The sequence below is a fragment of the Lonchura striata genome, chromosome 19, assembly GCF_046129695.1.
Source record: "Lonchura striata isolate bLonStr1 chromosome 19, bLonStr1.mat, whole genome shotgun sequence".
Lineage (NCBI taxonomy): Eukaryota > Metazoa > Chordata > Aves > Passeriformes > Estrildidae > Lonchura > Lonchura striata.
Genome location: NC_134621.1, coordinates 9,144,687 through 9,172,087, shown reverse-complemented (window position 1 = coordinate 9,172,087; position 27,401 = coordinate 9,144,687). Strand labels below are relative to the sequence as shown.

The following is a 27,401-nucleotide window of genomic DNA, read 5'->3' as shown; positions in this document are numbered from 1 at the left end:
TAGATCTGGACTTTTACAGAAGCCAGTCAGCTGCCTAAATCCCAGTTAATGTAAATGGCACTTAAGCTACAAACTGGGCTTAAAAAAAAAGGAGGGGGGGGGGAAGAAAGAAAATCAGACATCCATTTGAACATCTCCACAAAGAGCTTAAAATTAACAGCGCTTATTTCTATTTCTTAATTTACATAAGTACATTTGATTCCAATTTAGTTAACAGCAGCTGGAAAGCAGAACTTCATCTAGGTTGGTTATTGTCACTGCCTTCCCAACAAAATGAGTTCTAGTTGAAGGGGAGAACCTTGAGCTTACACGTGTAACAAACAGTGCAGAGAACTGCTGAGCCAAAGGATTACTCACCGAGCTGAAACTGAGATAAATGTAAATACTTTTTCCATTTCACTGTTCTAAGACCTGTAACAGACTTGGCTCTCTTGCCTTGGAGACTGATCCAGAGCAGTTCCTCCTTCCCTGATTTACTGAATTTGCTTTGAAACAGAGTAGTGAGACAGAAATTAAAAATTCCACCTTCTTTCTCCTCTGCTTTTATCTGATGAAAGGAATGTTTACCTTTGTATTCTTCCTTGTACAAACAAAATGATTCTAATAAAACTGCTAAGGGACCTGCCAGGAAAGGACTCATTTCCTTCTGTCTTTCTACCCAGAATTTTAATGGAGACACTGAAATAGGCACATAACAACCTACATAACTGCATTAATGGAACTTAAATATGATGGAGATAAGAAAATAAATCAGCCATAAATACCTATTTAATGCAGTGATCCCCAAAAATAACTCATGAGAGCAAAACATAAATAAAATGAAGAGTGGCTAAAAAAATAAATGAAAATCTACATGTAACACCAGGTTTCCTGCATTGTATAAATCACAACAATCCATCCTCAAATGATGATTGAGGCAAATGACACCAAACATCTTCCCTGTTTTCCTTTATGAAAAACTGTAAAGCTTTAATTTCTGCATTTCAGGATGTGAAAGGCAAATACTCCTCTCAGATGGATGTCATGGATATGTTCAGTTCTGAAACAACAACAGTTCTGAAAGTGAAGAAATGCTACTGATATTTAAGGAAGGACAGGAATTTCCCGCAAGGGAATCCAGAAATGGAGCCTAAAGATCTCTGCAGTGGACTGGGGAGAATCACCTGTCAATCTCAGACCATTTTGCATCAAGCCTCCCCTAAGTCAAAGCTTTTAAAAAACATTTGCATTTAAATTTTCCACACATTAAATTTAAAAGCATTAACACTTCCGGAACAATGTGTAATTCCAATTTAAATGCAGACATGATGTATTGCAGATTTAAGGATTACTACAGACATTCATCTCTATGAGGCAGCAAAATTAAATGTAGTGTAATTCCCAATTTGTGCCCAGAAGAGGAACATGCTGAATTGTCTAGGAGAATGTCTTTGCCTGTTGACTATAAAAAAGATCTCCTATAGAACTATAGAAAAGTTAAAGAACCAAACAACCCCATGCCTCAAAAAAACTCCTAGAAAAGCATCACACACTTTTATTTTGGATGCATGTGTTGCTCAAAACACACAACTTTTGAATATTCCCAAGTTTTACCTCATACATCCCATAGGGTTTTACGACGACTGTAACAGAAACAGCATCAGACACAAAACCTGCCAGGACAAACCAAAGACAAGACACAGATAAAAAGCCTCAGTAATCTGCTGTCCATGCACCAAATATCTCCCATCTTTAATTTCTGAAGTTCATACTTGTAGAAAAGGCCACTTTGGACAGCAGCTCCCATTCAGGCCTCTGCCAGGAGCATCTCCACAGGCGCCTGAGGAACGTCCCCAGCTCACACCTCTGTCCAAGCCCTGCCCTCACTGTTACTGAGGTGAAAAAGAGAAAGTTTTCAAAACTCCAGCATAATCACAGGATGCCAACTGAGGAAGCCAATGCTGTCATTCTCTGGGCCAACAACAGAGGATTTCAAAACACCACCTGCCCTATTCTGCTCTGTTAAGGAGGCCAAGGAGCAGGAACCTCTCTCATTTCTGATGTCACACTGCTACAGCGAAGGTGACAGTCTTTAACCAAACATGAAGTCCTTGTTCTCAGCCTCATGACTGGCATTATGTGTGGGCAGGAATCCTGAAGTCCAACAGCTCCAGAAATAAAAGTTGTATCACTCACAGGTTTAGATTTTATAGAAATAATCAGCTTCTGACTGTATGGATCCCTCATTTCTGCACGGCAGCAACAACAGCTGCAGCATTCCCATTAGTCAATTGTGGTAAATTCTCATCCTCACATCAGCTGCTTACACAAATCAGATGAACAATTACACACACAGGTCCAGCTTTTGGCTTTCTCCTTTTCAAATGAATTTCTCACGGAAAGAAGCACATTCTGGTAGTCTTTGTCTCGAGACAATCCTGATATAAAACACACAAATGTGTCATCTCCACCTGAGGAGGAAAATCCTAGAGGAGGTGGTCCTTCACCACCTCGGGTGTTAGGCTGGCACTGAGGGCATGAGGTGATGGTCCTGCTGCCACACACACGCAGCTGATGCTGGTTCAGGTCTCCCTCTCTGCATCTCCACCCTCGAGTGCTGGTTGCACAACTCCCACCACCTCCACAGTGGCTCTCCTGAGTCCAGAGACCTTTTGGAAGCCTCCTGCTCCACAGCTGCCAGCTCAGAAAGGTGACATCAATCACAGGATGATCTGTTCAAAATAAATGAAAACTGTGCCTAACATTTCTTCTCTTGAAATTGAGAGGGGTTTTGGCTCGGTATCTTCCTCTGGCACCTTTCTGTTGATCTCTGTCCTTTTCATCCTTCTCAGTTTGTCCTTGAATTCAGTTGATGCCACTTCATTTTCTGAATGACAAATAGGCCACTGCATCCTGGGGCAAGAATTTCTTCGGATTTATTTATGCAACTGTTTTGGATCTACTGTACTCTGAATAAATATTAATACACAGTTTAAATATAAAAATCTGAATACATACTAAACATGCAGACTGTGAAATAGCAGTCAAATAAAATAACCCATTTATAAAGGCCCATGTTTATATTTACTACTGTCTCAAAAAAAACCCAAAACAACAAAACAAAAAAAAAAACCCAAAACACAACCTCAAAATTGCACTAAGAAGTCAGGAAAAATGTACTACTCCTAAACTGAATATTCTGGCAGGGAACAACAGCTGTGGAAAGGGTTTGAAGGAGAAACTGTTGACTGGAGGCAGAGCACCAAAGGGAGCTGGCTCCTTTCTGTACATCAGCCTTCTAAGGGGACAGAATTTGCAGACTTTTGAAACCTGCTGCTTTCCTTCTCTGGAAAGCATCACTGTTGTGAAGAACACAATCTTACTCTGTGAAAATAAATAAGAAATCATGACTTTATAGCACATTTCTATTAACACAAAGATCAGGGAACTAGTAGAGAGATTGTTTCTTGGATACCTTGAGGTGGTAGTTTTGACAAATGGCTTCTGATGCACTTGTGAGACAGAGATTTTGGCTTTCCCCACACACAGGCCTAATTACCACATTAATGAAGGTTATGGCCATAAAGGAATAGCAGGGCTGTCTCTGCTAAACTCCCTGAAACTCAGGCACAGAAAAACAAACATTGCCTTCCATATAAATGGCTGCTTTAGGAGCCATTAGTGATAAATCCTGTGTATTCCCTCGAAGCCTCTGATGCCAGGGATGCAGAAGAAAACCTTATCACAAGGGTTTGCTTGCACAGCTTCAGCACTGAGAGTAATCCACTAAGTATCCCACACAATACTCAGGTAGAGCAGGTAAGAATTAATTGGTACCTTTCCCACCCACCCCCCCAGAATTTCTGATGCTGAAACTGTTTTTCCCTTCATTGAACCAGCTCGGCCTAGACTGGCTTGTCCCGCAGTGACATGTATATTGAATACAAATCAGACAGCAGAGCTTTAAATCTGTGTTGCAGCTCTCATTTCCAATTCGAGAACTGTACTATAATCATAAGCTTCTGGTGGATGAAAGGAAATCAGCTCTCTGAATATTAGCTAATGCCACATTTGCAAGTCCTGAAGAGATCTGTGCTGTTTAAAAAAAAAAAAAAAATAGATCATTTCTCGTGAACCTATATATATGAATCGCTTTGTACTGCTCGACTGATAGAAGCGATGCCTGTGCTGGGATTAAACCCTTTTCATCATAAAACCTCATCTGGTTCGGAGTCCAAGTCCATCAAACCTTTTCCCTTTAAAGTCCCGCCTTTGATTCTACATCAATTTATTCAAACCGCAGCTGGGTGGCTGAAAACGAAAGGACAGCATCATTTAAACCAACCATGTTCCTAACTTGAAAGAAGGACTATAATTAAAAAAATGGGCATAAAAGAATGGAAATGGGATAATATTTTTTAATGGTAGTTCAAAGGCCGACAGATGTCAGAGCCTTTGAAGATGTCAGTACACTGAGCAAGGAGTTGCCATTAAATAGTTTGCCTGAGAGGTGAAGCAGCTTTTTAATGACTGAAAAAGCCCTTGCAGACACATCCTTGTGTTTTTAATTTGTCAGAGTTTCTGCAGTATTTTCTGATTAATGACACATGATTATAACTGCATAGCACACATATTTTTATACTTTGTTAAATGAATACTTTATTCCACATTCCTTCAGTGCCAGATAAAAACAGGAAAGCTTTACTACAGAGTCTAAAACTATTCAGATTGCTCAAATATTTATGGTAATTTGAGGGGATTGGCCAGATCCAGAGCTTCGATGTGTTGCTACCTTTTGTTCTTTAATGGAGCTATTACTACTGCCACCACAATGTGCATGCATTAAGTGAGCATGTGACCCAGTAATGCATTGTGCCCTTCTCGTGTCCTAAACAATCAGAGCTTTCATAATTCACTGATGAACAAAGTCATCAAATCAAAATAACATTTAGAAAAATCCTAGGGTTGATCCTGAACAATACAAACAATGGCTGCCAATGTATTGTAAGTGGAAAATAACTTTTCCAAGGGAAAAAGCATATTGCTAGGAAACATCATGTTCAGAAGAAAAACACCAATATTTAGAAATGCAGATAAAATTCCCATCTTGGGCTGAGAAGATGCTCCTGCAACATCCTTCATCTCCCTCTTAACATATGCAAATTTTTTCTATTTTCCCCACAAATGGAAAATGTAGTAGCCTGAAACACAGGGACAATTTCTTTTGCTGCCAGGAAAAAGCTCTCCCATTGCTACAATAGCCTTTTGTGGATGCCTGCCAAGCTGAGCAGGTACAGCCCAGGGACAGCCCAGCCCTGGGCAGGGACAGGAAAATCCAGCACTGTGTGCCCTACCTTGTATCACACCTCAGAGCATCAGCCACATGAGAGCACAGTCATTACAAGGGAATTTGATTAATGTGCCACTCCTTCTGCTCTTCCAGCCTACACTCAGCTTGTAATTGGATCATAAATAGAAATGTGATGGACTCAGCTGAAAGCGTGCAGAGATTGGAGGTGCTGTAGCAGAGCCTTGTGAAATGAGTTGCTGTTCTGCCCTGAATATTGACAGGATTTCATGAGTAGGAATATTTGGCTCGTTGCAATCCATATCCATCAGGAATGTCTGTGTAACACCCTGCTCAGGAGCCTCCTGGAGGGGAGGGAGGTGGCTCTGGACACTCACAGCTCCATGGATGAGGGAGGGGAAGGAAGCCGTGAGCCAGGACTGCTCTGCTGCCTGTCCCAAACACTGCACAGTTATCCTGCTGCAACAGCAAGCTGCAAAGGTTGAAAAGGAAAAGAATATGGCTGCAGAGAGACAAAAGATAATTCTGAAATTGAATCCCCCCACATGTAATTATTGAATGGAAACAGAGCCCTGCTTGGAAGAAACATGGCGGAGTTAGGATTCCACTATAAAAAACATGGAGAATTGGACAACTCTCATACAGACAATTGAATTCCCATTCCCAGCTAACCTGCAGCCTTCCTCCTTGAGTCATGCCACAGTTGCCTTCAATGACAGCTTAATTTAAAAAGCAAAACAAACCCCACCACACATAAGTAGACCACTTGACTTTATCATGAATCTCATGTAGATTTGAAAACTCAGTCTGAATTAATGTTACCTTACATACTTTTGCCACTTTTCCTAGAAAACAAACGACAGGTGGGAGCAGGCAGGAAGCTGCTCAGCAGGATGGGGTGGAGCAGCCCCTGGGAACACCCATCAACCAGAGCAGAGCTCATTCCCTCTTCCATCCCCATCTCAGGAGTTGGGCAGGTCCTGGATACCCGGGTGCTCAGCAGGGGTGTTGGGACAGGGACAATCTCTGGATGGAAGAAAGCCAAGGAGTAAGATCTACACATCCAAAAGGCCCTTGATGTCATTGCTGTACAGAAATCTGTTCAAAATTCAGCTATTATGCTGGACCTGTGGTAAAAATAGCAGGATAAAATGTTGAATTTCAAGCCAGTTACAGCTGAGCTGAAATAACCCTTCAGAGAAAAAGGCACTTCTCTAAGCTGTGGGACTTTCTACAGAATTCCAATTACACAAACTAAAGGAACATTACTTACAAAAGATGCATCAGAATTCTGAATAAGCATCATAAAGTTCTTCTAAAATGGGAAATATCAGACATCCTGAAAATAATGTTTTGCTACAAGCCCCACATAAGCAGACAAAGCTGAGCCATTCAGACTCTATCCATTAGAGGGCAATAATACATATACACACACTCAGACACATATATATACACAAACACACTTCCTCACATATCCCAAACTGAATTTAGCAGGAAAAAATTAATATTTTCTGTCTAACATCACCAATGATATATTGACAGCTTGGGTCCTGTTCCCTCCTCTCCCCCTGCACTCTCCAACAACAGCATCCAACAGATAAAAGGAACAATAACAAATTATTCTTTAAATTTGCTTTCCTATGAGGAAATGCATGCAATACACTGCTTCAGAAGGCTTCCAGTCAGTCATTATCAAATGTGAGTAGGCTGAACAACCAGCATGTCTGTAAGCATGGCAATCACTGCAGGGCTTCCCAAACTTTGAACAGACAAAAATGTTCTTCACGTGCTCATCTCCCACCTCAGTCAAACACTTTTCCTTTTCCTTACAGTGACACAAGAACCTCTGAGAGCAGCAGCCACTGCAGACATGGCAGGGGGCCAGCACTCCTCAGCTGTCTCTTAGAGCCACAGACAAATCATGCAAGGGCATTTTTTGGTGTTATTAGAGGCACTCAAAGAAGGCAGCTCATGTGCTGTGTCTTCTGCTTCCCTGCTCCAACCACACCAACCCACAGAGAAACCAACTGATAAACCTTGTTTATCTCAGGTCCCCAACCTTCCTCTGCCCTCACTTGCAGCATCCCACAAGCACAATTATGGTATCAGCTCTCAGGGACAGGAACTGTCTGTTGTTCCATGTTTTCACTAACACAACATAGACTCAGACCCCCGAGAGGATTCCAGCAATACAAATAATTACCAGCAGCCCCTAAACTACTGCTTGTCAACATCTCATTAGTTACAGGACTGCTGGAGTTCACAGGGACACACAGGCAGCTGGATCAGTCACTTAATGACCAGTAATTCCTGTGAGCATCCACACTCCATTGATTTGTGTTTGGGGTGGCATTTTTCCTTTTGTTTGTTTCTGGGCTTTTTGCTTGTTTCTGTTTTGTTTGGGTTTTAAAAAACATATTACCCTGCAATTACCAATCTCTACTCCCTTAAAAACAGCACCTCAGGTAACAGTGTCATCTACCAGCTTATTGTCTTCATCAGCTGCTGAATAAATATTAATTTTATACTAAACTAGAGGTTTAATTGAAGACATGAATTTCGTAAGGTCCAAGATGAAGATGTAGAGTAACACACTGCTCCTGCTGCTAACCCAGCCAGGACACAGGTGCCCTCCAACCCAGAAATCCCTGAGGATACTAAATACAGCAGGAGAACATGCAGCTTCCTTCAAATGTACAGTGTATTCTGTGTTTGCAGCAGCTTGTCTTTCCAAAAATCACTTTCTCCGCTGTTTCTCTTTTCTAAATTCATTTTACAGATGCCAATACAGCAGAAAGCACAGTCTACAAAAGAACTCAAGCTGTCAGAGGCAACTTTAGAGGAATTGTATCACCTGTGTGGAAGATGGAGTTCACTCTTCGTGGGATTTTCAGATCTGTTTCAAGTGAAAATACTGTGTCAGAGGGTTTTGTCCCTTTTTCTTACCTTTCTTTTCCCCTTAAACTACCTTAGTGATGGTTTTACGAACTCTGAAGAACAACTCTAAAACCAGAAAATGGAATATTCATGGTCAGGCTGATATTTGAGGGGTCAAAAGTAATGTTTTCTTATTTGTGTTATTTTAGAAGGACTTTCAGACACATGAATACAAATGACGCTGAGATATGTAATTGCAGTTTGAAATATATTGTTTTCTCCATGAAACAGAAATCTACAGCATCCCTGACATCGATTCCTGTCATTTTGTCATGATAAACACTCAGGTATTAAGTACCTTCCACATCATGCACCCAGGCATGATTCCAATTAGTGCTGAATAGAAGACAAAATGTCACCTTAATAAGCTTCAATTTGCAGAGTCTTTGAACACTCAATGATATCATCACTTTGCCAATCATTTCTTGTACTTTGGCTGCTTTTTTTCCATCTCACCCTCCCTGTCAAAAGGCAGTCTTTCAAATCCACAGAAAGGGAAAACATGAACAACGTCAGTCATTGGTCTGACTGAGCTAAAAGATCCAAAAATGACTCCCCAATACATCAACAGAGAACTATGATGTGCACAATATTCCCTCAAAGCTAATTTGCTGCCAACATGTAGAGTAATTGGGGGAAAAAAGTCTACTTTCAAGTCATACTGTGAAAAATATTTTCTTGCATGAAATCAACACTAAAGACCTTAAATCACTGTCACAGTCTGTGCCACTCATTCAAATGAAGAAACAGTTTTTGTTCAGGTAAGGTGACAATCATTTCTTCAAAGGTGACTGAGCTGAGGAACAGCTCTGCTGTCTGACTCCATACTGAAAATAATCACTGTACTTTAAAAGAACGGATTTTATTTCTAATTTGTTTCTTAGGAAAAAAAAAAAGAAAAATGTTTTCAAAAGGAAAAAGAAACTTGCAGAGAAGGTATGCACAATTCTGTGAGCTCAAATGTCTGAGGCCAGCACAAGCCCACAGCCCTTAGCTGAGGACTCACGATGTTTTCTCTATCTGGAACAGCCCCAAAAGCAGAACCTAAAATCCCTGCTGTTATCTGGGTGCGAGGGAAAACAGAAACACCAAATGGCAGCAGAAAAGACAAGAGATCATGAATCAGGCTAGAAGTGTGGAGCGATACCAAGGCCAACATGCTGCTGTTCAGTGGGCTCTGCAGGGCTGTGCCAGGGCAGCTGAGAGCCCACAATTCAGAGGTGGGGATGGCAAATGGCCTCTCCTGAGCTGGGTCCCTCAGGAGGTGGTCCCAGAGCACACGGCCAGCGCCCCACGAGCTGCATCCCCCAGGTCCAACAGGCTCCTGGCACTGCACTGAGCTGCCCCATCTCCCTGGCTTGCACATCCCACAGAAGCCTGTCAGGAGCCCTTTGCTGGCACCTCCTTGTCACTCACAGCTCAGAACTGGCAGGGGACAAACCCCAGCCCATGCTGTGTGGGGTGTGGTGTGCCCAGAGTCCATGCTGGAGCTGGGAGCACACAGCAGGCATGGCACCGGGCTGGGAGCAGGGCTCAAAGAGTGCACAGCATTTGGCTGCCCCTCCATGGGATGGGACAGCAAATTCCATACTTCTGAGGCAGCAAAGATTTGGAGGAGTTGCTAGAGACGCCAGGGTTTGAGCAGTGGGGAACAGCTGCAGAGATTTTACTGGTGGAACACTCAAGCCCGGGTCTGTGCCAGCAACATCATCCCAGCCCCGTGGGGAACCCGCCCTGGGGGCTCGTCCCCCTCGCAGCTCCTGTCTGTGAAACTCAGGAGAACCAGAGCAGGCTCCCATTTCTCTTCCAGGCTAAAGCAGCGTGTGGAGGAACAGGCAGAGCAGTGGTGGGGCACGCAGGGCAGTGCAATTTGCCATAAGCATCTCAGCTGCAATTTGTTACTGGTTTTCCACTTGAAGGTTCCTTTATAATACTTTAATGTGGGAGCGTGCAGAGCTGTATGGATGGGCTCATATTTCTCAGCTGACATATCTTCAGCCAAAGTATGTCAGCTACAGGAGAAGGCAAGGCTTTGCACTGGCTCTGGGATTTCTTCTTCCCCCATCAGAAACCACATAAAAGAAAAACACAAATAAATCAGCTCTCCAAAATCGCTATTTATTACCTCATCATGAAACCATCTACTGGAACCTGCAGTGGTATTGAGTAATATCATTACTTAAACCATAAAGAGGTTGTATTTATTACTCAAAATTGGGAAAATTAGCATCCATATGGATCTTATTGTTTTACGAGCAGTACTGCTGCCAAAACAAGTGGTGTTAACATTCCAAACTACAGATTGTCACCATTTCTCGCCCAGTGTCTCATTCTTTCACTTGGTATTTAAAATACCTTTGAATTGAGGAACTGAGCGGATCATAGAATCTCTCCTATCAAGAGATATATCATTTAACAGCCAGACTACTGTTCAAAACTTGATTTATGGTGACAGTGAGTGAATGGAATTAACATCTGATGACCTAAGGAAGAGAGACTAAATTGATTTTGGATAATCTTTCTTTAGAGAAAGGATGAGAGAAAAAAGCACACTCTTAAGAAATTTAACTATTTAATTTGTAATACATAGTAATTTAGTAGGCAATCACAGACAGAACACCCTAACTTCCATCCCTAGAAAAATGATGGTGTAAAACTCAATGAAAGTAATTTCCAGGCACAGGAAGCATAAAAGGGTCACTGCGAACAGCAAGCTGGATAAACCAGGGCAAGGCAGGCTTGAATAAATGATTGTCCTCTGCCGTGAACAGAAGTGTAAGTGTTATTTATCTTTAGCAAGGTTTTGATACAGACTTTACAGGGTCTGTACAGTCAAACTGAAGGGACACGGACTGGAGGGATGAGAGGAGTGTGAGCAGAGACCTCTCTCCAGTGTGAGCAGAGAACTCACAGGAGGACAGGAGGAGTCAGGAGTCAGCAAACGAGTGGCACTTCTCAAATCTCAGAATGGGCTGGCACAGCTGAAACCTGCTGCCACACCCTGCATGATGGACACAGTGACTCCTGCCATGCTGCAGATGGCATTTCCTGGGAAAGCAGCCAGTGTGGAGAGCAGGGTGCCATCCACAGGGACCTCAAACATTGCAAGCTGAGGAATGGACCACCAGGACCTGCAGGGAGCTCACCAAGCCAGGTTTATTCAGCCTGCAGAACTGAACACCAAAGAGAAATCAAATTGCTGTCTTCAGCTGAGCGTAAGGAATTGTGGGGAAGACAGAGGCAAACTCTTCTTGAAGGAAGGGCAAGAACCTACAGATCTGAATTTTAACAACAGATATTCCAGCTGCATGTCCAGGAAAAGGGAATTCACTCTGGATTGGTAAAGCACTGGAGTGTTTGGCTCAAGAAGGCTGTGAAATCTCCACCAGTGCAGGTTTTTCTAAACTCAGCTGGACTTGGCCCTGAGCAACATGAGGTGGTTTTGAAGTCAGACCTGCTTTGAGCAGGAGGTTGGGCACGGTGACCTCCAGAGGTCCTTCCAACCCAAATTATTCTATGATGCTGTGAAAAAACTCCAGAATGAATGCTGGTCTCCCATTAGAGGATGTCCCTTCAGCGCTCAGGGGAACGTTTGAAGTGGATGGCACTGCTGTTTTCCAAATTGCTGCACTTGTTCTATGAACTAGAAGTCAACTTCCTTCTGTTCAACAACTGTCTCAAACACATTACAGAGGTAACAGAAAAAGCAATTTTCAAAAGAACTAAAAGCTGTTAATAAAGTTGTGAGCAAGCATTCCCTCCTCTGTGCAGCAGATATTTACTGAATTCGTCTAGTTGTAATATTCAGAACAATCCAATACAGCAACTACACTTTCAGACCTTGGACAAAATTGGAAGTAATATCAATAAGCAATTCAGAGCCTGGCTTTGCTATACACCAATCTTCAGACAGAAAGCACAAGCTCCTTCAATCAAATCAAGAGATCAACCAAATCAAAATCAAGAGATTCTATTGTAAATCAATCATTTCTGCAGACTAACACAGTATTTTTACCTCTGCTTAGAAATTACATTACAGCACCTCACATGCTGCAGTTACTACCTGTTTGTACATGCACCTGTTTGTAATTGATCATTTCTGACTTCAGGATTTCTTAATGTACCTTTAATGTGAGAAATGTTTCACACCACACACAGCTTATTGTCTATTAGTGTAAATCATTCCTTGCAGCCATCACACACAAACCCTGCCTGCAAAGCCACACCTAGTGGATGTGTTAAAACCTGGCATAAAGATCCTTTACATCTCACTGATGAGCAATACTGATCTCACTCCTATTCAAAGAAATTAATCTATGTTTATTAACGTCTATGCAGGAAATAATCGCTTCTTCCTAATCAAGGAGTGCTGGTATAAAATAAAATTACTGCCATCCAATCTACACCCTGCCCCTAGACAAGTGAAATTATACACACCCCTGTCAGCTGCCAATATTTAAAATGAAACAAAAAAGAATATAAAAACACTGATTGCAACGTTTTAATAATTACAAGATATATTCAATTTCATATTATAGAAACAGAAAGTCCATTTTGCTGAAAAGAACTCCATCTCAGATTCAGAGTTCATATTATGTGATGAGCTAGTTTCTATGGCAACTGCTTTCTCTTTTACATACACTGTAGACAGCACAAAATGTCTGTTGTCTCCTAAGTTAACATTTTTAATCAGCAGATGACAATTTGTGCACTATTATGTATGCCTTCCAAAAATGTCTTTAAGTATTTCAAGTGCTGGGCTGACTGAAGTATAAAAGGAGAGAGTGAAGTCACACCTCCCACCCCAAATTCCTCACAATCCAACTTCAGTTCTAATGAGAAGAGTGAGAGTCGAGGAAAAATGCTGGAGACATCAGAGATGATCACCCACCATGGCACAAGAACACTTTGAAGGGTGCATGAAGTGAGGAAGTGGCAGATGTTCACAGCTGGACCAACAGGTGTTTGAAAGGTGTCCCAACCCGAGGCAGAGGCTCAGCCAGCGTGGGACACAGGATGGAGAGAACACTGAGCCCACACTGTCTGCTCCAGTTCAGAGAAAAGGCTTATTTTTAACTCTTATGTCAAAGATCATGCCAATGCTGCAGCCCCAATGCTTCCCCAGCTCTGTGGGTTTGCAGTATTTCAGTATTTCCACAAGGAACTGCTGCATTTGACCATTTCACAGCAATGCTCTGAGTGAAAGCCCAGTGTAAACATCTCCACGGGGCCCAGCACCAGATCCTGATTTCAGCAGATATTCCCCATCAATGGGATCCATGGCAGCCTGAGTCAGCAGGCTCTGAATAACAACCAAGGAAAACCACACAAATGCTGCAACAAATATTTGGTACTTTACATCAACAGTCATGTTCATTATCCTGGGCTGACTGGTGGTAAATGAAACATGCTGCAATATAGCCAAAAGCTGTTGTTTGGGAAAAGCTAAAAGTGAACGGCTGCCTGTCTACAGGAGTCTGACTGGCAGCCCAAGAGCCCTTCTCCAAGTAAAATACAACAAACAAATATTTAGATTGCAACTCCAGGATTCAGACTGGCTGCAGAGAAAGCCTGCATTGCAAGCAGTGCATTTCTTCTCATGCCAAAGACATCTTCTGCTAAGAAAAGGGAAGGAAGTACAAAAAAAAAAAAAAAAAAAAAAAAAAGAGTAATATAATTTATTTACTCCAAACTGTAAACAGAAGTGACTTCAGTAGCACTGTCAGCATCTGAATGTTTCCCAGGCTACCTCTATCTGTACCCTCCAGATCCCCTCAAGCAAATTGCTTCCACTGATACTGGGAGAATTACCATGTGGGAACTGGTGTCTGGAGATATTCAAACAATAACATGAACCAGAAGAGTTGATCAGTGATTTAACTTTAGGTAACAATAGGTTCTTTCAAATCAAAGTTGAAGAGAGTCTCCTATTCTGAAAAAAATGCTCCCTAAATCCTTCTTATTAATATAGTACAGTGCTGCAAAGTTACTGTTGCAGCAGTATTTGAACACAGGCAGAAACTGGGCATGAGTTGGGTATTTAGTTATCACTAAACAAGTAGGTAATGTCTCTACTGGGTTTTTTTTCTGTATTTTCTCTTGTCAATATTGACAGAGCTCTGCAGCAGACACACAGCAGCACAGCCACCCTTCATACATTTATGAAGCCAAGATAAATGTCCTCCATTTCCCCCACTTGGTTGATACACTAATTATCTACACAGAACCACAAACATATACCAAGAACCTGCTGGAATGAAAATAACTATCATTGCTGGAATGAAAACAGTGATTGCTACTGTTTTTTTATTTTAACTCCACAGGCTCAAATTAATTCAGACAAAACCAGGTGCAAAGCAATAGCTGCAGAAAGATTCTTGAGCCCAAGTGCAAAGAAAGAAGCTCCAAAGAGAAGCCAGAAAAGAAGTGATGGGATGTGCTGTACATGGGACACCAGCGGAGGAGCCACTGATTCCTGAGAAGAGAAAGCAAACCAGGATGGTAAAGGCCAAGGGGATTATGGAAAGTTCACAAAGCAAAGGAGGAAAAAGGAAACAGATTCTTCAGCCATGGGATAACACCTTATTAACTCTTCTTGCCACCTCCAGCCTGTTTGTTGGGGATTTTTGTAACAAGCTCCTCTCTCAATGTCTGCATCCACACAGCTTCAGAACTACTCAAGGTTTTTCTTTCCCAACCAATGAGGGTTTCTTGAGAGCCCCAAGACACCCCAAAAGAGCAGTGATCTCTTCAAGCAGCCTCATTTTTGAGAGCACAAACGTTGCCTGTTAAAATGAAACCCCGTGACATCAGTGACACGCGCGGGCAGAACGTGCCCGAGCACCCCAGCTGCTCTTGACCCAATTATGACTGGATGAACACAGTGGCCTGGCCAATTATCTCAGAACACAACCTGGAAAGAGGATTCAGCTTCCTCATGGAAACTTTCTTTCCTCTCCTTTCGAGCCAAGCGCTGTATTTGATGTTACAGGGGTACATTTTATTTCTTCTTCTTGCCCAAAGGTCAACGGTGGAAGAACGAGCAGGAAAATGATCCAAATCTGTACAGCAGCTGGAACATGGAAATCTTTGAGCTGGGCTGAGGGCACGTGGCAGATGCTGAGGAGAGAAGGACATTCAAAGGACAAAGGGGAAATATGAGGGCACAACTGGCACCACAGACACTCAGCCCCTCTGCTTCTGTTATTAAAATTTCCTAACCTTGCTATTTAATTTCACCAAGCAAACTGGATATATTCTCTGTAACCTGAATTTTGCTTCAGAAAATCACTGATTCCTTAGCAAGACTGCTTTTAACAAAACAAAGGAAGGTCTCCATCATGCAAGGAGCTCCTTGTTCTGATGGATAAACTAAAATTACTTAGGGAGGTGCAAAATGTATGGGCAAACTTAAAAATGCTCCTAAAGAAAATCCAGATATCCAAATTAAATAGAAGTAGTAATTCAAAACTACCCTTTAAAAAAATATAATCCTGTGTGATTAGCTACTGTTTAAAGAATAACAACATTATGACAGGTCATGGAAAACGTACAGGATTTAAAAGCCTACAAGAACACAGCATGGCATAAAAGCCTTTGTACTGCTTTGACTTTTATTGACCTACAAGTCAATTTGCTCCTCCCCAAGCATTACAACCCCAGGTGAAAAAATCAGAGCAAGACTCCTAGAAATGGAGAAATCCACGCAGAATGCAATAGTTACCCAGAAATTTATCATCAACACAAAAAGTGATACGCTTCAATCAAATTCCTTTCTTGAAAATATATTAGACTTACTCTTCACAAAGAAATAAAATTGGTTTATATTTAATTAATATCTGGCAAGGAACTTAAATCTTAATTTTTATACTCTAGCTGAGATTAAAGCATTAATAAATGTATTTATATTTGAATAAAAACTAACTATTTTGTATAGTGTCTTTCACAGTATCTGAAGACCTGTGTGAAAGTAGAGACCTTGGACATGCAATAAAAATTAAATTAATATTTACAGTATTAAAATTATTAAAAATATTAAAAATTAAATTAATATTTACAGTATTAGTAAAATAAATTGATCTGCAGTACTCAGTCATCACTGTCTTCAGGAATATAGTGAGAAATACATATTTTAACCACGTACATTAAGAAATACCTATTCGCTACTCTTTCATATGGAAAAGGATTTAAGAAAGACTTCCAGTCAATACCTTTAATAATGGTGCTTTCACGTCATTCACCCAACACTGAGCAGATAGGTCCTTCAAACCAAGCTACTCATATGTGATTAACACTAATTATTATTTAAATTTTTCAAATAACCCAGCAAATCCACTTCTCATTTCGCCAAGCAAAATGGCCTCCGCTCCTATTTCATCTCACCTTCGCTGCGACACAAAGCACTCCTAAAAATTACTGCTGTCAAAGATGGTTCCAATTTAACAGATTTTGAAAATGCAGTGCTGCTTACAAATACCCATTAAATGACTGGGTTACCTTTGTTTAGAGCCTGACAAATGTTTCATAATGGACATTGGCCGTTAGTCATATCAGATGTCCAAAACACGTATTTTATAAACGTATGCGAAGATTAAAAAAAAATTATTAAAAATCTGGGCTATAATTCCATAAGAAACAGCAGTATTGTCTGTTGAGCTCACTGCAAAGACAGAGGTGGATTTGAATACAAAGACCAAAGGAAGGAACGAAGAGCAATTTATTTTCCCAAATGGAAAAATCTGCGTCCTTGAAAGCTGGGAGAGTCTCACTAGAATTTAAACAAACAACAGCTCTTCTTGTCAAAGCAACTGCCCTTTCTTCCCTGATTTACATGTCATTCTCATGGCAGCAATGTTCCAATGACTGTACAGGGATATTCAAACTACAAAGAAAAGCTCTGCAAAAAGGCCAAACTCTGCTTTTCAGACTGTTCAGATTCCCCCAATAGCTGTGAAAATTGCTGGCTTTCCACAGAGCACCTGTAGTAGCATTGTTGATTCCCCTGAAAGCAAAAAGCACAACCAAACTTTGGGCTCCAACCTTTGCCAGAAATGACCTCCAAGAGCACAAACCAGAGCTGGACTTAGAGACACCTCCCAGTTCTCAGAATTTGCTGAAGAGAGTCCCTTCCCTTTTGTATTCAGTGTTACAGAGCAACACAGGAACTGGGATGAGCACTGGTGTAGAGACAGAATAATTCTATGTAATTCCAAAACTGCCTTCTTTTAACACGGGAGTTACAGCTCTGCCTTTGTCCGCAAAAAAAAAAAAATAACAACAGCAGAAATGCAGGTGAGAGGAGGCTACAACTCTGAAAAGACACTCGCAAACAGATCCAGAGCCGAGATGAATCTATCTTGGGCCAAAAAGAAAAAATGCAAAGACAAAAACCAATCCCTTGAACCATTTAAGGCTTTGTTCGTTCTTACAATGCAGCGGAAAATAAAAGGCAAGGTTTAATTTTTTTTTTTCAGAGGCTACCTGAGTATCCCCCGCCCAACTGTTCTCACAAAGTATATCCCGTTTTCATTGGAAAACCACAATGGTGGAAAAAGAGAAATAAGTCCTGGCTTTGCAATATACCTCTCAACCACTCCCAAGAAGCCGTTTGCTTCCTAATGGACTTCCTTAAGCCAGATTTCAATAGTCCGAGCCGTCCAAAGTAAAAAATCAATTGATTTCAAAGGTAAATTTTCAATTCAGTTTCATTTAGCTCCATTAGAGGTGCTAGTAAAAGCCACAGCCTACCAGCCTACAGGAAAGTAGAGTGAAAATGCCTCTTAGTCTGAGCCTAACATCTCCTAGGGAAGGTGGTGGTGCGCGGAAAACGTGTCATTAAAGATGCTTTACCAAAATGTCCAGTTTGGGTATAAAATAATCCATGCGTGATAAGCAATTCTAACGCTGATTAGGAAAGATTATTTTCTCAAACTCTTTAAATTAGAAAATCACCTTAGTTTTTAGATTATTGCCATTGCAGGCCTTTTTAATAAAGGCTCTTAGGAAAATATACCACGCTGTCCTTACAAAATACATTAAAAAAAAGGCAGTAAGATGGTTTTTGAAGTGAAAACTCATAAAGATCATTTTCCATGCTGACAGTGTGCATTTCATCCAGAAGTTTGAAGAGTCAAATGCTACCTCAGCTGGGGGTTATTCTGCCAAATGGCTTCCAACAGTGACCACAGAGATGGAGGATGGGAGGGGTACGTGTGTGTAGGAAAATAAACGTGGTTGTAAGCGACCCCAAACCCACATCATCTTATCAAACATCCGACACACGGAACCAAACGCACAATGCAAATCTAGAATACAAAAACTGAAACAAAAAAAGACATGAACAAAAGGAAATAAAGCCATTTGTGAGTTACCTGCAGAGATTTAAAACAAAAAAAAAGCACACGAACGAAGCAGATATAATTCACATGGATTTGCTCAGGAAGAAGAAAAGGAGGGGTGAGTATGAGGGCTGGGGGAAAAAGAACAGATACCTTTTTTTCTTAAACAAATCCATCATGAAAGAAAATGAGACAAGATTATAAATAGGCCAAGTTATAGCGCACCATGGGATTTTTAATCTGGCTACCTGTGGTTTTTGCAGTTAAAGCCCTATTCAGCAGTAGGAAGGGAGGGGGGAAAGCGGAAAAAGAAAAAAAGAAAAAAAAAGAAAATCGAAATCACGTTTATGTGCCAGTTTCGCAAACACTCCCCCAGCGAGCACCACCAACAATGCTGGCAAACAGGAAACACTCATTATCAGCAATTTCTAATAAGCGGGCGCCTTTCAAGCGTTATTGATCGTTACCTGGCCATCTCGCTTCCTGCTGTCCTGAGTTTGGCTCTCGTGCTCTGCCATGGCAGCACGAAGCTGCTTCTCCAGTTTCTCCATCTCCCGTTGATGGTCTCGGACCAGGCAGTCCTGCGCTGTGTTGTGCTGCTGGAATAGGTGCGTCTTCTCCTGTTCATGCTCCAGCTTCAGCTCCACTATCTGATTGGACAGGGAGGAGTACAGTTCATCAATAGAACATCCTTGTCGTCATGACAACTCGTCTACAGCTTAATTTCCCTCTTAATTTCATCAAGTTGGCAATTTTATTTTTACGTCACTATTACCTCACCTCTTAAAAAGCCACCGTTAGCGTGACAGAATTCCTCCAGACAATCCCAACAATGGAGACAACCGAGCAAATCCAGCGCATCCTTACCCAATTTGTTGGTACAAATGTCGGAAGCGTACGAAAAAATAATATTAAAAAAAAAAAAAAAAAAAGGGGAGGCATTGTCGCATTGTGTGGCGGGTGCCCCCGTATCCCGCTGCTGCTCCTCAGCAGGACTGAGGATCCTAAATGGTTAATAGGCAGCCTGCTCGCCCCTTCGCTTAAGTATACACACACACAACCCCCCACCCCAGCAATTAAAGCTTTGCAAGAATTCTTTATGATTTCCAAAGCGAACGCTCTTCCTGCGATATTCCTCAACGCTGGCGCATAGAGTTGTCTTTTTTTTTTTTCCCCTTAAATAAAAAAAAAAAAAGAGCAAGAAAATTATAAAAAAAACAAAGCTCTATTATCCCGTTGTCAGCTACGCTATCCCAACATAAACAGATGTATGTGTTCCAGAAGGGCACCTGCTGTGCCGCAAGCTTGCACCATGATTTCATAAGAAGCCCTCTATTCTCAGGAGCCGTTCCCAGTCCGCACCACACTGGATGCTGTGACCTTGGCCACTCTTAGCCTCTCCCCGCTTGCCTGAATGGCAGCCTGAGACCAAGGGCCTGGTTGCTGCAGCTTTGATATTAATCCTCCCGCCTGCGCACAAAGGCACCCTACCTGGCCTGCACACTGGAGCGGCCAGGCCGCCTTTGAAGCAGGTGATGAATAGGGACGGCAGGAAGCCGCTTCCCCACTGAACTCCGGGCCACACAGCTGCTAAGAACAGTCACTTGGATTTTTCTTCAGTTTTGGTGGATTTCGGAGAAGGAGGAAGGGGGGGAAGGAAGAAAAATAACAAAAAAAAAAAAAAAGAAAAAAAAAAAAGAGAAATCTCTTATCGTGAACATGGTGGGGTATTTTCAGCATGAGAAAGGAAAAAAAGAGCGGACGGGAGGAGCCGCTGTGTGAGCGCCGAGAGCGCCCGGCACCTTATCTTAAAGCTGTAGCATTCAATTCTGGAATGATATCAGCTGGTTGCCCGGCTTCCATGGGGAAAATTTGAAGCTAAGTTAAAATAAATTTAAAAAAAAAGGGCATTTTCTCAAACGGCAGATCAGCGTGTTGCAAGTTTAAAAGGGAAACGTGTCGTCCATGCTGTGGTTGGGAGCATCCTTCCGCAAACGGAGTGAGAAGAACAGATGCAACACTGCATGGTTTAACGTATCTACATTATTTAATAACACTAAAGAGCTCATTAAGAGATGCCTGAAGTCCCTGCAGGGGTTACCCCTCACATGTTCCAGGCTGGACCTGGGATCCTCACACAGAGTTCTTTGCACCAGGTTTTTGCCCAAGGTTTCTCTACAAAACTGGTTTCTCTTGGATGCTTGTGGTGTCCATCCTGTGCCTAAGAGAAAAAGCTGTTGCTCCCTAAAATAACTGTAGAGCTTTTGCCTGATTTAGGAGAAAAAAATGTTTAGTGTTTCTTCATAAATAAGACCTGATTAAAAAGAAATCGTGTCAACAGCAGAGGCCTTTCCCTTCAAACATTTTGCTGTCTTAATTACTGGGTTTTCAGCTGGTTGTTCCATATAGTTTGCTGTGGGGAGCTTCAGTTATTGAAGATGTCACTTTTTTACCAGAAGACAAGGCAGTAGGCAGGGAATGTGACCCAGAGGGAGCAGGGGACACATCCTGCTTCTCCAACTCTGTACACCTTTACCACAACGACCAAAGTAAATTGTTTTGCTTAGTAATCTCTTCACTTTCAGCATTTATAGACAAAAAGATTTTAGTTTAATAGGTGGAACGAGCAAAAGGTCCTTCAGCAGGAGGGGTGTCCACTCAGGTCATCCGTGGGAAGAGAAAAGGTGGTACCATGAGGGGAGGTGTTGTTTTACAAAAGGCAAATTTGTTGAAGAAAAATTTTAAAACCCTCCTCATTTAAAGCAACGTATTTCCCATTATGGTCTTGGTTTGGTACTTTAAGATGTTTCTGGCAGGGAGCGGAGGTGGAGAAACAGGAGAGGAGAGAAAAGATGAGGACCAGAGCATTTTCATCCCTCTGAGGCCTCCACACCCATCTTCCCTAATGAATATTAGCAGATATTCCACATTCCCAACCAACAAAATAAAGAACACAAAGTGACTGAGCAGCCATTCCCTGCCCTGGTGAGCACTCCCTGAAGCTCCTGCTCCCCTCAGAACTGCTGCCAAGCACTATGGCTTCTCTTCCACTCCTCCCTCTCTCATTCTTGTATTTTTATTCAGTTGTTTTTTTAAAGGAAAAAAAAAAATAACATATACCAAAAAACGGAAAGAGAGAATCCATGCTGCTTTTCAGCAACAACAGGACTTCATCACAAGAAACTGCATGAAAATTGTATTAATTCTTCACAAACCAGACAGATTCCGTCTCCTCTTTGAGGTGGAGAGCGCCTTTATGAATGATATAACAAAACCACCTCCTTCAAAAATTCTGTCATGTTGAGATCTCGATGCTGAGCACTTCATCAGATCACATTCAAGTGCCTGCTCCAATGCAGCACTCCAGTGTCCAGGGGCAGGCACTGGTAGGTGCTATACATTTCAGCCAGACAAGCAACACGGCGTTCACAATGGGCATTAGGGGCGAGGCTGAAAAGAAACATTCATTAAATAATCGTGTGTGCCCTATTACCATAATCACAGGGCATTCATTGTGCCTTGGATGTTTCCTCATCTTGTCCTCCCAAAGATGAAAATCTCTCATTGCCTTCCCTGGGCATCTGTTCCTGTCTCCAGCCATGGCCTGGACACAAAACCAAGCAGGAATGTCTGTCTGACCTGACAGAGCCTTTTTTACCACTGCTGTTATCAAGTAACACTTGTATTTGAAAATTATGATCTCTCCTTAGCTGAATTCTTCATTTTTTGTTTCCACACAGTGTGATAGAATAACGTTCAAGGCAACAGCCAACAGATGATTTACTAAACTGTCATCAGAATTACACTATTTACTTAAAATTTAGCTTTTAATTACATTATTTCTTCTAAATTTAGCTTTTAACTAAAATTTAAATGTCCTTACACTTTGCAGAGAAAAGGATGTTAAAAATAAAACTAAATTCTTAACAAAGAGCTAAAAAAGATTAATGCAAGAATTGTGACAGTCTCTTGTTGTTCACTCACATACACAAACAAAAAGGTGCCAAACAAATCTGGCAGCGTGGTTTGTTACCAAGTGGCTACTCAGCTCACTCACACAGGCAGATGGAATTGCACTCACAAGGGGAGGTGCTTTAGGACAACTTGTTAAAACAAGAGACAATCTAATACAAAGCCAAGGTGAAATCCTGCTGCTGTTAGCACACCTGAAGAACACAGATGGACAATAAACAGCCCACTGATCGCAGGAGATGTTTTCAGAAGCCAAAGATTTGTAATTTAATCAACACCAGCAAATACATTTTGAAAGTCCCTAATTTAGACAAGGCCTTCTACTACCCAGTTTTTGCTTTTACATCACATGCTAAGTTTAGGCTTTTCAATTTTAGAACAATTTCAACTTGTTCTCAAGAACAAGCACGCCTTTGAAATTCTTTTTAGAGTCCCCAAAGGAGGGAAAGGAAATTAGTTAGCTCACTACCTCTTTGAAAAATGTAACTGCTACAATAAATATTTGACACCAAAGTATGAAAATTCATGTAAATTTATGTCCGCAATTCTAGAAATATTTTAAGTAGCACCTACATAAAATATGGTTTTGCAAGGCAGGATGATTTTATAAGCACTGTTTTGGCATGACTGAGCTGAGGGCTGGAGAAGCCACCAATGCATTGCACGTGTCACTGAGCTAAACTCACTCTGCAGCACACCTACAGCACGTCTGCTTTCAGTATTTCCATCCTAAAATTATTTAAGTGTTTGTAAATCAGGTGTTTGCATGATTACCCTGCTGACAAGCAGCCCCAGCCTCTGCCCAGGCAGGGCACAGCCCATGATCTGTCCCCAAATAACAACTCCAGCAAAATGGAGCATTTTCTGCCTCCTCTAAGCCTATCAAAAAACCTGTGTGTTCCATGAGGATATGGGGATTACCCATCCCTGCAAATACTGCTGCTGAAAGTAATCTGATCTAGCAGGCTGGAGGAGTGAGTGTTAATCACACTGGGGTCTGGTTCAGCATAACTTTGGGAGAGAAGGAGCATCTTCACTGCAAGTTGGAGAGAAAACCAGAACCTCTTTTACCAGAGCTCCTTTGCAGCAGGTAAATTAAATGGATTTTAATTTACACTTTTTTTTTGGGGGGGAGACTTTTCTTTAAGTTAAAACACTAATGTCTCCCAAGATATAAGAGCTGTAATGAGCCAAGGGCAAATGGGACAGTGAAAAATTAATCTGTGCAAAAGCACTCATTACCACACATGGGGTAATGTACAGGACTTTCTATTTCATTGCAGGCTGCAATAATTTAATTGGTACGACTGTGTTTTCTGTAATATTTACACCTTTTCAGCAACCACTAATAATTCCTTTTCAACTACAAACTAAGAATTGCAAGAAATTCTCTAACAGAAACAAGCTGGTCTTTAGCCAAACTGCAGTTTGATTTACCCTCCCCTTAAATAATGCACCTGAATGTTTTCACTCTCACTACATAAAATTATATTCCTGCTTTGTACATTTTTACTTATAAAGGCTTTTTAGAATTTTAATATTTTAAAGTATGGGCAGCACAAACCCCACCTCAATCATTTCATCTTCCCAATCTTCTGGCATGAGTAAATTTTTTTTTAAATCACAGAACCACAGAATTGTTTGGGTTGGAAGGGACCTTCAAAGCTCTTCTGATTCCAAACCCCTGCCATGGGCAGGGACACCTTCCACTATCCCAGCTTGCTCCAAGCTCTGTCCAACCTGGCCTTGGGCACTTCCAGGGATGAGGAGTCCACAACCTCTCGGGGCAACCTGTGCCAGGACCTCACCACCCTTATGGTGGAGAATTTCTTCCTAATATCTAACATAAACCTGCCTTCCTTCAGCTCAAGGTCATTCCTCCTTGTCCCATCAGTACATGCACTTGTGAAAAATCCCTCTGCAGCCTTCTTGTAACACTATACTGGAAAGGGAGTTGCATCCCATGATTAAATCCAACCTGGTGCCACGATGAACATCAGGAGGTTCCCCCCGTCCCCAGCCCACCTACACCACCAAACCCATCGCAGGCTGCAAAGAGAAATATTTCTTTCCAACTAACAGACCTTGAGCCACTGCAAATGCCTGTCTGCAGCAGGCTGTGGTGCAGAATTTGCTGGATGTAGCCTTTGTTCAGGGATTCAGTTTATGCAAGGACCTTCTCTGAACGCAGAGCTGCCTTGCCAGCCCGACTCGCTGCTTACCGCAGGCACCGTTTGTGTTTCTGGAATCGCCTCCCTCTCCCTCCTCCCCTCAAAGTGGATTCTCTGACTACACAGGGAGCTCAGGCTTTTAACTCTGAATCACACACACTCAGATGCCTGAAGGAGACCGTGCAAATATCCATCTGTCTGGTTAACAATTCTGTAAACAGCAATGGCACCAGGAGAAAATTTCCAGCCACTCTTCACTTGGAGGTTAAATTCATCTCCTTTTCCCATTTGTGAGTTTTAGCTATAAAGTAAAAAGTTGATGTTGATTGAAGAAACTATTCCTCAGATATTCTGCACAAATGGTATTCATCTGTGTCTTAGGATGGTTCAAAGGAAACGTTTATGCATTCTAGATTAATTTATTAAATGAAATTTATGCAGCTTGTTGCCGATGACATGAAAAATTTAGAGCTTCTACTAACGTGCTCATTTGGCCTCCTTGCAAGAACAGACTGTATTTCAATTATCTTAGAGTACAGACAAAGAGGAGAGGAACAAAGCTTTTCACAAAGACTCCCTCCTCACAACTAAATCAGCATACTAAAAATGGATTGTGGATCTCTGAAAATAAATGGCCAGGTTAATGTACAGCTAAGAAATGCTTGGGACACTGGTCTGTCCAAGGAACAGCAGATTCCAAACTGGGCTTTGCAAGTGTTTCCCTCACTTGGGAAGGTAACAGATTGGTAAAAGAGAAGCTAAAAAAACAGAAAATGAAGAATGAGGCCAGAAGGAAAGCCAGGATGGAAGTGCAGCGGCAGGAACTCAACAGAGCAAGGGTATGGGGACAAAGTGAGCTGGAGGTGGAGCTTGTTATCTCTATTAGTGTTAATTACTAAATGAATGTTTTGCCTGAGAGAACCTCACACTTTTCTTTAAATTAACCTCACTAGAAAGTTATAAAAGACAAAAAGATCTACAGAATATTCTTCCTCTCCTCTCAATAACACTTTCCTCTGCTCCAGCACACTGCTAAAACAAGAACAGTGTCCCAGCAGCACCTCAGATGTTGTCCTTGCTGCTGGCAGGTAACATTACGAACATGCTTTTTTCACTTTTAACCAGCTATTTTGCACTTCTTTACCTCACTTTCTTTATTATAAAAGGCATATTTAAACCTAACCACACCTTTGTCTTGCTGCCAACTTAAAGGTACTGTCTATTGACTTGTCTTCAGCATGATTTCAAAGTGATTTCATTAAATATCCAGGAAAATATTTCTGAAGGTGTCTCTTTCTTCCCTATTTGGATACACAGGACAAGATGACAACTCTAATTTCTTTATAACTTTTACAGAAGTCAAAACCCAACAATAAATGTCACAAGAAAGGATTTCCTGAGATATAGGGAGATTCTTCAGCTATCATGTAACAACTTTCCACTTTCCTATGGAAGCATGAATAATTATTTTTAAAGGGAATAAACACAGTTAAAGATGAACCAAACCAAAAGGATTATTTATATATTTAGGCTGGCATTTAATCTCAGAAAGTATGGTGATAATTCATCAGGTAACCCCATCCTGTTATCACAACAACTCATCAACTGGCTTTTTGTGTACTCTCTCCATGCTGGAAAATGTAGAATTTTCTAGGCTTTGGCCCTCTTGCTAATCTTGCATCTCATTTATTTCACATTTACTCAGTCACTTCAGCAACTGTTCATAGCAAAAAATGGATGTAACAGTGATAACAGTGATTATTAATGGTTTGGGGTTTTTTAAAGGACAAGCTAATGTCATTTAAGCATTAGGATCACATTAGGTTCACTGGAAGTGTTCCATTCTCAACAATTTATGAAAATTTGCTTGAAACAAAGGTGTATGTACTTGAGTGTGCTGGGGAATGTCCCTGCAAGAAGCCCTGTCCCATCTCTGCCATGGAACCACCACTCCCCATGAGAGATGTGCTCTCAGAAAGTGCTCAATTAACAAAGATATGGGGGAAAAAACCCAGCAAATTCCTTAATTTTTCTGTCAAATTTGACTAAAATCCATTACTGAAAAGTCTGGCCACATGATCTTTCAAACATTTGGGCTCGTCGAAGATGAACTCATCAGAAGCACTTCCCAGGTATTTTGAGCTAAATTGAGGATGTAATTAGGAAGTAGAGGGGAAAAAATGAAAAAAAGAAAAAAGGGAGGGGGTGCAAAAAACCAAACAACTTTTCTTCCTGTGCTGACAGTGCCATAAAGCCCAACTACAGATACTGCAACCATTTCAAAGGCAGGAAAGGCTGAGGCCTTCACTGTGCTGTCCACTGGCTTTGAAGTGCCGAAAGCAGCTGCTCCCAGCAGATAGGAACTCTGGTACTGCTGGAGTTATTTTTTTTCTTCAAAATATACTTTCAAATCTAACAGCTGCAAGTAGAACAAAGTTGAGCTAAAGTATATTTAAAGAAGAAGAAAAAAAAGCCACCAGTTTCTCTCTCTGAGAGTGTTCTCAGTGGATACTTCAAAAGCAAGTGGTACCGAATCAGATGAAGCTGGAACCAGGAGGGACACATGACAGCTGAAACCAAATACTGCAAGATCCAAAAGTTCTTTTTTGCTTTATTAATGGATTTGAGTGCATTTGAAAAGCTAAGGAAATATGAACTGCTGTGGTTTTTTCCAAAATATCTTTGAAGCAAAGATAA

General features: G+C 41.5%; 1 protein-coding gene across 1 annotated transcript in view; it reads right to left on the bottom strand.

The window, feature by feature from the left end:
- CEP112 (centrosomal protein 112) overlaps positions 1-27,401 on the bottom strand; it is a 158,830-nt gene that overhangs the window by 68,365 nt on the left and 63,064 nt on the right. The window contains exon 20 of the mRNA XM_077787393.1: positions 19,029-19,211. Coding sequence (XP_077643519.1) covers positions 19,029-19,211 — 183 coding nt within the window. The remainder of the gene's footprint in view (positions 1-19,028; positions 19,212-27,401) is intronic.